Below are 10,200 nucleotides of genomic sequence, written 5' to 3'. Positions count from 1 at the left end.
CGCCCATCAAAAACGCAACCTAATTGGCCAACACGTTGTGGCTTTCATCCAATCACTACTCAGGACCTTAGATAATCCCGCCTAAGAAAAAGAATTTGACCAACCATTGGACACCTTTTACGTAGAGACTAGAAATTATGCAACAAGGATCTGAACTGGCGAAAACGTTGCTAAAGTGTCATTAGCTTCTGCAGCTCCGTTTAAACGGAGTCTGTCTCGTTTCAGTTTTTTTCTACATAATAAACATACGTATATATGAACGTGGCAACGTTGTCAGAACAATGCACTTGTCTTTAGTCGGCCTCACTAAGGTAATGTGATAACCGTGCTAGCTGTTTGCTAAATGTGCACTAGGTTGTTAATGTGAAACACACGAACCCCAAATGTTGCACAGTCATGGACCAAAGACTAAGTAGGAGGGAGTTTAGGAGCACGTCCTATTGGCTGATGTGGGATAAGAGCGTGATCAGCGTAGAGGAAGCGTGATTCACACTGAGATCAGGAGTGATGGCAACCCACACTAAGGTGACCGCTTGTGCGGCAGTGGCGTCCAGGTGAACAGGAGACTTTCATGCAGATGTTGCTTTCATTTACGTGTGTTTTCCTTTCAGCCCGTTCTTCATGGATACTTCAGAAGCTCCTGCTCCTGGAGGGTTCGCATTGGTGAGTCCCGGTGCATCATTTTACTGCCTAACCTTTTAGAACCATATAAATCTCATTAACTATTGACCTTTTCTGCACCAGCTTTTGCTTTGAAGGGTATTGAATATGACCAGGTCCCAGTCAATCTGATCAAAGACGGGGGTCAGCAGGTACAGTATAGAGTCACTGGATCCATTTCAATGCATTGAAACATGTAATAAACTATTAGATCACGTTTAGATAGTACCAAAGTGTGAACTGTGTTTGGGATCAAGCTCACAGAGGAGTATAAAAAGTTAAACCCCATGCAACAAGTGCCTGCAGTGGAAGTCGATGGCATCCGCCTCTCTCAGTCGGTGAGTGTCGACACTATACAATCCGACAAAGCTGCATTTGAAGCAACCGACCGCGCGGATGACGCCGTCTTCCCCACGCAGCTGGCAGTGATCCAGTACATCGATGAGACCAGGCCCGGCCCGCGGCTCCTTCCCGCAGACCCAGTCAAGCGTGCGCAGGTCCGCATGATAAGCGATCTGATTGCCTCTGGGATCCAGCCTCTACAGGTGAGAGCATCACAGATGAAACCCAAGCGCGGGTCAAATAGCTCCTAATTCATTTCACAAAAGCAAACAACTTACAGTATTATTCCTTAATTATTTCAGAATTTATACGTGCTGCAGAAAATGGGAGCAGAGAAAGTGCAGTGGGCTCAGCACTTCATCGTTCGTGGATTTGAAGGTTTGTGAACACCTCAACCTTTGTATTAACCAGATATACAAACAATAATACATACATATAAACGAACATTTGTTGCCTCACAGCTCTGGAGCCCATGCTGAAGCAAACAGCTGGGAAATACTGTGTAGGCGATGAGGCAAGTGTCACATTTGAGCTTAAGTGTAATTTACAGTAAAAACTTGCATCTGACTCTGTTCTTAACTTTTAGATTTCCATGGCGGACGTCTGTCTGGTTCCACAAGTCTACAACGCAGAGAGGTACTGTACGCTCAGAGTGATCACTCACGTCTCACTGTTACAACCCAAGTTACATCCAGGGCCTCAATCTGTGTCTGCACAGGTTCAAGGTGGACGTTGACGCATATCCAACCATCAAAATGCTAAATCAGACCCTAGTTGAGCTCGAGGCCTTTAAAGTGACCCACCCGTCTCGCCAACCAGACACACCCGTCGACCTGCGCGCATGAAACAGGAGCTTCAGATGCAGTCACTTTGTATGTTTTTCAATAAAATTGCTTGAAAGGAATATTTCAGTGATGTGACTTTGTAATATTTATTTAAATTCTAATGAAAATGTGCAAAAACTGCCTGCTTGTGGCATGTACAGAATGCATACAATTGTTTAAAAACAGACAAATCCAGTGTAACAAGTTGAGACAAATACATCAAGATGCTTCATCACAGCGTCCTCCACTGTTTAAAAGCAGACCGTCCTGCTTGGACTCAGTTCATTTGTAACTTGGAATCTCCACTGTGCACTTGAGCGTATCGTTGTAGAAGGTCCCACAACAGTCAGAGCCGCCGAACACCAGCAACCTGCAGTGAACGCTGACGTTTTGGCCCCGTTCGTGCTTCTCGGCGTCCGTTAGAGTGGAGCAGCCCAAACTTATCATGCTGTGGCCGGCGCGGGGCCTGGAGGAGAGCAGCGGCGACGCCACTGGGCTCCACAGGTTGGTGTCTGCACCAAGAAAAAAAAAGGCAGTTAAAGCGAAAGAGGAAGCTTCCTGTTGAGTTCACACCAACGGTCCAAATGCAACCACTCGCGTTTTACTCACGCTGGAAGTCACAACCTCACCCGTGTTGAAGATGTGCACGTCCTGCAGGGCTCCGATCGCACTGACGCCTCCACTGACTAGAATCCTGTTGTCTGACACTGGCAGCGCTGCATGAAACCTGCCCTCGTACAAGCACTTCAAGTTGGTTCATTTTAAATTACATCTATTATTCATGTGCGACACAGACAAACACTGGATGCCGCATCCAGAAACAGCACTAACTGAAGGTGGACGGGTTTGTGCTCACCCTCGAGGCAGTGGAGGAAGGTTCCCACACTTCACGGCCGTGTACTCCATGAATCCTTCACAAAACAAAGGCAAATCAGCGCGAACCTACATGTTCACACAAAACCAATGCGATCGCGTTATATCTCACCCAAATCCAGAACACAGACGTCGTTGAGGTACGTTGCAGTATTTCGGCCACCAAATATTACCAGACTCTGGGAGAGAAGTGTCGCCGAGTGTCTGTTCAATCAAACAGTTATTCTTATGGATACAAGGAGGAGTCATTAAACGGTGCTGAAGCTTTTTTTGTTTTTTCGGAACCACTGACCCAAACCTCGGCAGAGGTTTGTCTCCGTCCACGATGGGCTTGTACCACAGTTCAAACTCTGGGTTGAAGATGTAGAGGGCACTGCTGCAGGGTTTATCCCCGGAGGACGCGCTCGGCTGGACTCCACCCAGCACAAAGAGCTCCCTCTTGTAGAACATCGCCGAGTGATACGCCAAGCTGGGAACGTTCCCTTTTGCCTAAACCGGGTCAAACAAGAGCGTCTTCTGACTTTCTGCTAAAATGACAAATGAGACGACGAAACGCACATGTGCAGCGAACGCACTGTGACGAGCCTCCACTTCCAGCTGACCGTGTCGAGGATGTACAGCTCGCTGTAGCGCAGACCCTTCCCCAGACCCCCGTAGACAAAGACCGACTTGGAGTCCGGGTCATAGGTTGCAGAATGTCCTTGGGCGCACGGGGGAACCGGACCCGACGCAGACGAGTTCATGGGGAACCAGAAATCGCTGTCTGAGGAGAGCAGGCAGCAGAACAGAGTTAAACGTGAACGGACGCCGTCCGGGAGGAAGTCCGGCTCCGGCTCCGCTGACCCAACTCCAGCTTCCACAGCGAGTCCTGGCAGTGGTTCTGATCCGAGGTCTCCCCCCCGATGAGGATGGCCGTGTCCGGGTCGCTCAGACACATCGTGTGGCTCCAGCGCGTTGAAGGGGTCACTGAAACTGATCAGAACCTTGGTTAAACCCAATCGGAGCACGCAGACGCTGCCGCTGCGGTCGTTCCAGACCTCTGTTGTCGGTTTTTATCTGGAAGGTCACTTCCTCCTGGGTGCTCAGCCGCATCTTCTTGGGGGTTGAAGCCTGGACCTTCGGACTGTGTGTGTCCTCGAAGCTGGACGTCAGGAGGCCTCGCTTGCGGATGGCGGGACGTCTGGGTGTCTGATTCTGTTAGAAGCACGTGACAGAGCAAAGGAGCGGGTCTGACAGAACAGCACTGGGACCGGCGCTCACCATCAGACAAACCTGCGGCCCGTTCTTCACAGTCACGTCAGTGGTGTCGATAGCGTTGACCTGGACGTCAGCGGAGCAGTCGCCATCACCGTCGCCCAGGTGGGAGGAGCTGGGAGTCACCTGCAACGATCTGCGTTAACCCAAGAACCGCGGAGCCTCAAAGCTCCAGAACCGCTCGAGCTGCCGGAGCCTCACCGGGTCACGCTCGTTCTTGAGCAACGTGCTGCACAGGTCGGCTGCGTGTTCCTGCTCCGGGAACAGACGCGTCCTCTGCGCCAGAGGCGTGCTGCTGAACACGCATGCGCCCTGCGGCTGACAGACGGTCCAAACGGACCCGTGTTACAAGAACGCTCCGGACTCAACGGCCGTAACATGAACGAGGCGTTAAACAGAGCCGACCTCCCGACACACGGTGAGAACTATCTTGCCGTAAACTCCTCTTCGGCCTCTTTCTGCTGCTTCGGCGACAATGTCACTGTTCCAGTCTCCCTCCCAGATCAGGCACCTGCGTGGAGGCAGGTGCTCCCAGTAACACGCTACTGGGTGATTTTACTGACCCAGTGACCCAGTACCTCTTACCTCGTCTGACTCGTCAGGGTGCCGATTCTCTGGGGCCGCGCCTGCGCACTAACCAGGACCTCCACTGAAATGGTGGCCTCGCCGCTCCTCCACTCCCCCAGCCCAAAGATGACCAGCTGCTTGGGCAGCGGCAGCGGCACGTGCACCTGGAAGCTGCTCCGGTTGGATTTGCTGCGGAGCCAAAAGCCAGTGAGCGCGTGCGCACGGACCCGCGGCGCGCGGCCTCTCGGAGCTCCTACCTGAAGAACTGCCGCGGCGCGTCGCGCAGGGACCACAGCGCGTAGAAGTCCGGGCTCCCCATGTCGCCTCGGGATCAAAGGGACCGCTCGGCGCGGCCTCCGGCGCGCTCGAGCTAATAACGAACACGACCCGGGGCCGAAATGGACGTCTCTGATTGGATGATTCGACCGCGAGGCTGGCGCGAGGAAACACACCTGTGACATGGCGGGGTTAATTAAGGTCAAAATAAAGAAGAGATCAACTAAGTTGTGTTCGAATTTTGGTTAAATACAGGTAATTGGACATTTTTGTATATAGGATTTATTTATTTAAAACATTGTGAGCATTGTGTAAAAGCTCATTAACGTGTTTGTCCTAGTGCTTTCTAGAAATCCAGTTGAGCTCTGATGGGCCTTCAGGGAGAGCTGCAAATAAAAGCGGGTTTCATCAGCACCTCTGTAACAATTACATCAATCCCCTAATGTCACAATTTAATAGAAACACAGGGGATCGTCCTGAAGCGCTTTCTAATTCTGGATCTGCAGTGAGAATACACACAGTCAGTGGCTTCTTAACATGAAGCTACCTGCAACCATCACAGCTGCTCGTGGTTCTTCTTTGGGAATAAATAAACAATAGCAACTAAACAATAGCCTCTTTATTTTGGAGTATAAATTTCAGAAACAGACATCACCGTGACTTACAGTAAAAGTACAGCAAACGTGGGAAGCTTCAAACCATTTGCTTTCTAGTGTACAAGGCTGTGAGGTCTTTGGAACATGCTCGTGTGTGATTATGGCAGAAGCGTCGACTTTACAAAGAACATGGCGCAAAGCTGTTCAGCACAATCAAATGCAAAGTAAACCTGACACATCAGGATATTCAAAAGCAAACACAGTGACGTGACCTTCACTTACAAAAACCTGCGCACAAAACACATTTGGATGAAACATCACGACTGCTTCCTACCTCTGAAACAGCAAATTATAAATTCAAATCTATAATAACAATAACAGCTTCATGTCATTAAAAGCACAGTAACTATTCTTTCAGAACATTCAAATCTCTTACTACTACGACGTTACCCTCCATCAACACATGGTCTGAGTCAACAGAGATAATACAACGCTGAAATGTAAATATAACAACAAGGCAGCGGAAAAAATCAGAAACACACAAGCTCACACAAACACAACAGAGGAATCGCAGCTGATTAAGCTCCTGTCTGGTGAAATAAACTCAAAGCAGGTGTTCCCTGATTACTGCTACCATAAAAAATGTTACAGCAGAAGACACGGAAACATGGCAAACCAAGGCTTTTCAGGCAGTGATAAAACATTGGAGCAGGTGTCAGAACTGACAGTAAGCACAAAGTCAACACGTGGCAACTCAAGGCGATTGTAAAAATAGATATGCTGTATTTAATCCTCTGTTATTGTAACTTCACGTTTCTAAAGAAGAAATAAAAAATAGTTCTTAGGAGGAATATTCTTCTGTGAGTGATACATTCTTTAGCAGTAAATGGGGAAACTCAGGCACTGTAATAAACCCTGTAGTAAAGAGTTTTATTCCTCCATAGTGAGTAGGAGTTGTCAAACTTCAGCAGGTACGTGCCTTCACCTGGAAAGTCGTGGCTCCCCCCATGGACAGACAGGTGGCTGTCCTGGCGATACACAGGTAGGATTTCAGCCAGGTTGGATTTGGCTTGTGCTTTGGATCCCTTCTCCACGTCACCATTACTGCCGGGTGCTGCAACACAAATCACATAAACCACAAAGTCAACAGGGCGTGGGCGTCGGGTCCCAGCTGTGGGAGTGCGCATCAAAACATCATAATGGTGTTTCATGGGATCAGGATGCATCAGGATGCTGCACTGACGGACCTTCGGGCTCCTCCTCTTCGTCTTCGTCGTCACTCGATTCGCTGATGTGCACAGTAATGGCGCGGTTCGTGACAGGAGTCCAGTCAAAGTAAATGCCAAAGCCGATGTCGTAGCCGTCCGTAGCGAACTCCCAGCACACCCGCTTGGCCTCGGGGACGGTGGGAACGTTCACGGTCATGATGTCGCCGCGGTACACGGTCACCACGCTGTCCTTCTCCGGCCGAAGCCTCGCCTTCAGCTCCTTCAGCTCAGCAGACGTCCATGTGGTGGGAGGTGGGAGGGGCTGCACCTGGGCTGTGTGGCACAAGCAGCATCTCTGAGGTTTCTATAACTTAGAGAAGCTGTAAATCCTCGTAGCTTTGACACTACAGACCTACTACATCTCTAGATAAAAGCAGGAGCCATGAAGGAACACTTAGCAGATCCTCACCTTTCACCTCCGCAGAGAGTTGACAGCTCCCAGCACTGTTATTCTCTTCACCTCCTTCCCCCAGGGCCGGATCAGCAGAGGCCTCTTTATTATCCTGCGCACACACACACACACACACACACACACACACACACACACACACACACACACACACAATTTAAAGCAATCACATTAGGTAATATGACATTATGCAATCTCTGCTTTATTGACACCTTACTCAAATATTAACTACCTCTGGACGCTGCCCCGGATCCTCCCTGCTTCCATCCATGCTCGCCTTGCTTTGGGTGAAGCTCTGGGAGAGGTCTGTACTCTGAAGCCTGGACACAGTAGCAGTAGATAAGACACCACAACAGTTACACAGTCGTGACTTCAGGACGCACTAAGTGGCGCTTGATAGCAACAGGTTACCTGTCCAGCGGCGTGTTGTCGCACTGCTCGGACGTTATTCCGGGAAAGGACGAGAGGGAGAGCGATGACAGCCGCGACTGGAGCTCTGATGCGGTGTCTAATCTCTCCATGGCTGTAAAATCAAGACAAACACTCCAGCCTGCGTGGCTGAAAAAGATGAAGCCCCGCCCCCCTGCAAGCACGGGGAGGGAGGGGTAAGCAGATGAAACTAACCTCCTGACGAAGGGAGCTCAACGAACTGCTGTTTGACGGTATTGGACCGAACCGAGCCCTGCTAGGAATTGTGAATAAAACAAATAATACGCCGTAGAAGCAAACGGTGCCACTTAGTGTTAGCTGCTGGTCTATTAACTAGCTCCGCTGACGTTAGCCTGCAGCTGGCTAGCTGGTTAGCCCGCATTAGCCACCTAGCGGTTAGTAAAAGTGCGGCAATCTTCGGTCACGGCGGCCGCACGCGTATTTTACCACGACGTCAGGCGAGAATCTGAAAACTCCACAGTTTTACTCTAAACCGACGCGAGCCGCCAGCGAAATGCGCCTCCGCATCCCAGCGGTCACGTGACGGATGTGCTGCTGCGGCTTGACAGGAACAAACGAGGCAGAAATCTCAGACTTCCGCGTTTTCTCGAGTCTTGACGAAAAACGTCGAATCTGAAATGATTCCTCTGCTGAGGCCGCAGGTCGGACGTCAAACGTCCTGACGGGAAAATGAAGCCGTGGCGTTGGAACAGACCGCAGAGACGCGCAACGCCTTAAACCTTCGTGTCCTTCTGTTTTGTTTTTCCAGTGGTTAAAAAAGGGGAAGTTTATTTCGTTGTGGTGTCAGAACCTTCCATTAATGTGAAGGGACCTAAAGATACAGACATTTAATTATTATGCATTTTGTGCAATATCCCAATAAGTGTGTTTACCACAAATTAAAAACCACAGGAAACAGCTGAATCGGGTTTTATTGAAATGTATAGCCTCATATATAGAAGTACTATGTGTTCACATGCTTTAATTTAGCATGTGGACGTTTGCTGTCACTGGAGGATAGTTTTCCCGGTGTCAGCAGTGATTTGTATGCTGCACAGATACACCGCTGCATAGATTCATTGTCTGACAGAGCGCGCAGCAGTGGCGTGTCCTTGGTCTGTGCATCGGTGAGAGAGATCCACGGAAAAGACCTCAGAGAGAAGAGACACAAAGCATAGTAATAGTTGTAATCATTGTAATTAATAACTGTAACTGGCCCATTTGCAATTTACTTTTTGTTCTAACAGACCTTCCAGTACTCACTTATCTGTAGCCAGTGATGATGCACACGAGGAACTGATGAAATGTTGAGGAATTAAATGCAAGCTGCGTTTGCATTCGTCTTCAAAGAGGCCGCCGACGAGAGACAAGGCGTCGCTGGACCCGACGCCGGCCGAGGTGCACACGTTCAACAGGCTGTACAGCACTGCACACACCCAGGTCAGGCCCAGGGAAACGCCGCCTGTATGACAGGGTCACAGCTCAGCTTTAATATCAAGGCTGCACCGTGTCACACATTATGAATGAATGGAACCACATTACCGCTCGCTGCGAGAGGACACGAGGCCTCTATCAGCACAGGATCCCTCAAAGCTGCAGTCACACGGGTGCAGGGCAGCCACACGCCCGCAGCATCACCATCCGTGAAGCTGTACTCTGGTTTTAGGACGAAGTCGTGGCCGAGAAGCTTATTTAGTCTGGAAGGGAAGAGGTTCGTAAATGGAAAGTGTGACTGTGTGTGTGTGTCTGAGCGACGCAGTACCTGGTGACGGGCACCGCGCTGACGAAGGTGGAGACGAGGCAGCGCCGGGGCAGGTGGGAGCGGAGGCCAGCGCAGGCGGTGGGCAGGTGGGAGGGCAGGCAGCAGAGGAACAGGACGTCGGCCCACGCCGCCAGTCTGCCACTGTCAAAGAAACACTCAACCCCCATCTGCGCAAACTCCACTCCAACCCAGAAACAAGAGCAAGAGCACGGCTTAGACTACGTACGCGCATGAGGAAGGAAGCTGGAGCACATGACTTCAATCAGTCATATATAGTTAATTAAACAGCATGTTCTAAATTCGACTAAAAGTACCTGCAGACTCTGGTCGTCTCGTGGAGACTTTAATGTTTGATGGTTGGATCGGAACCACTTCCAGGATGGAGAGGAGCAGCTGTTTCCCCATGTGACCCATCCCGAGGATCCCCACGCGGAGCTGCGCGTCTTCCGCTGCCGAGTGACGACTGATGGCGCATCTAATGTCACGTAACTGGTTAATTAAACACCATTGTGGACCCTGCTACAAACTACTCTGAAGTTACTGAGTAGCACAAATATAAAGCAATTACCTCAGCGAGTGGAGGAGGCTGCACAAGTACGCTGCGTGCGCGCACCCGCAGAAAGTCAGTCCGGCGGAGCGCGCGCGGAGGTGAGCCAACTTTTTCTCATCCTCCGTTAGTCCGCTCTCAAAAGAGACGCTGCTTAAACCGGAGGCGATGTCCATCACCGCGTCGAGTTCGATCACGGGCGAGATGCGCTGGGGCTGGACACCAACAGGCTGAAGGTCCCGTTGCCATGACAACTTTGACAACTGCCGACTTTGACAACAAAGTCCTTTACAACGATGCGTCGTATCCAGGACAAACCATACAAACACAGGGAGTTAACGTCACATCTAAGGCTGTCGATGCGATATTTAGGGTTTTTTACGAATCCATTAA

The 10,200-nt window shown here is 50.2% G+C and overlaps 4 protein-coding genes and 1 long non-coding RNA gene across 14 annotated transcripts; 2 read left to right on the top strand and 3 right to left on the bottom strand.

Annotated features, from left to right (window-relative positions):
- Positions 1–129: 129 nt before the first annotated feature.
- Positions 130–1,906, top strand: gstz1 (glutathione S-transferase zeta 1). 5 transcript variants are annotated; one of them, XM_029139239.2, is made up of 9 exons: positions 130–311; positions 612–663; positions 745–812; positions 918–998; positions 1,080–1,205; positions 1,305–1,380; positions 1,464–1,516; positions 1,589–1,638; positions 1,721–1,906. In XM_029139239.2, exons 1-9 carry the CDS (start codon positions 282–284, stop codon positions 1,845–1,847), a joined length of 663 nt encoding a protein of 220 aa, XP_028995072.1. In that variant the 5' UTR covers positions 130–281; the 3' UTR covers positions 1,848–1,906. The 5 variants fall into 5 exon arrangements, with proteins under 5 accessions (XP_028995072.1, XP_028995074.1, XP_040925294.1 ...); XM_041069360.2 differs by adding an exon at positions 395–525 and having other exon boundaries at positions 146–311; positions 745–998; XM_029139240.3 differs by lacking the exon at positions 130–311 and adding an exon at positions 322–525.
- A 13-nt stretch (positions 1,907–1,919) lies between these two features.
- zgc:163014 (uncharacterized protein LOC100038766 homolog) lies at positions 1,920–4,918 on the bottom strand. 6 transcript variants are annotated; one of them, XM_029139226.2, is made up of 13 exons: positions 4,778–4,918; positions 4,539–4,709; positions 4,359–4,464; positions 4,155–4,271; positions 3,972–4,079; positions 3,737–3,893; positions 3,543–3,671; positions 3,275–3,462; positions 2,992–3,188; positions 2,812–2,903; positions 2,683–2,737; positions 2,456–2,553; positions 1,920–2,338 (listed from the first exon to the last, which is right to left on the bottom strand). In XM_029139226.2, the coding sequence occupies exons 1-13, from the start codon at positions 4,837–4,839 to the stop codon at positions 2,109–2,111; spliced, it is 1,710 nt and encodes a 569-aa protein (XP_028995059.1). In that variant the 5' UTR covers positions 4,840–4,918; the 3' UTR covers positions 1,920–2,108. The 6 variants fall into 6 exon arrangements, 4 of the variants coding, with proteins under 4 accessions (XP_028995059.1, XP_028995061.1, XP_028995060.1 ...); XM_029139228.2 differs by having other exon boundaries at positions 3,302–3,462; XM_029139227.2 differs by having other exon boundaries at positions 4,155–4,265.
- Positions 4,911–5,825, top strand: LOC129603657 (uncharacterized). Its single transcript, XR_008693764.1, has 2 exons — positions 4,911–5,051; positions 5,137–5,825. It is a non-coding gene; the product is annotated as an uncharacterized LOC129603657 (long non-coding RNA).
- tmed8 (transmembrane p24 trafficking protein 8) lies at positions 5,401–8,248 on the bottom strand. Its single transcript, XM_029139237.3, has 6 exons — positions 7,694–8,248; positions 7,481–7,592; positions 7,302–7,389; positions 7,070–7,163; positions 6,640–6,933; positions 5,401–6,506 (listed from the first exon to the last, which is right to left on the bottom strand). Exons 2-6 carry the CDS (start codon positions 7,588–7,590, stop codon positions 6,289–6,291), a joined length of 804 nt encoding a protein of 267 aa, XP_028995070.1. The 5' UTR covers positions 7,591–7,592; positions 7,694–8,248; the 3' UTR covers positions 5,401–6,288.
- A 164-nt stretch (positions 8,249–8,412) lies between these two features.
- On the bottom strand, positions 8,413–10,074 carry noxred1 (NADP-dependent oxidoreductase domain containing 1). The gene is made up of 6 exons (XM_029139236.3): positions 9,829–10,074; positions 9,575–9,735; positions 9,261–9,441; positions 9,041–9,195; positions 8,762–8,960; positions 8,413–8,649 (listed from the first exon to the last, which is right to left on the bottom strand). Exons 1-6 carry the CDS (start codon positions 9,981–9,983, stop codon positions 8,463–8,465), a joined length of 1,038 nt encoding a protein of 345 aa, XP_028995069.1. The 5' UTR covers positions 9,984–10,074; the 3' UTR covers positions 8,413–8,462.
- Positions 10,075–10,200: the final 126 nt, after the last annotated feature.

This window comes from Betta splendens, chromosome 22, assembly GCF_900634795.4.
Source record: "Betta splendens chromosome 22, fBetSpl5.4, whole genome shotgun sequence".
Classification (NCBI taxonomy): Eukaryota; Metazoa; Chordata; class Actinopteri; order Anabantiformes; family Osphronemidae; genus Betta; species Betta splendens.
Note: the sequence above shows the minus strand (reverse complement) of the source record. Positions and strands in the feature narration are given on the sequence as shown.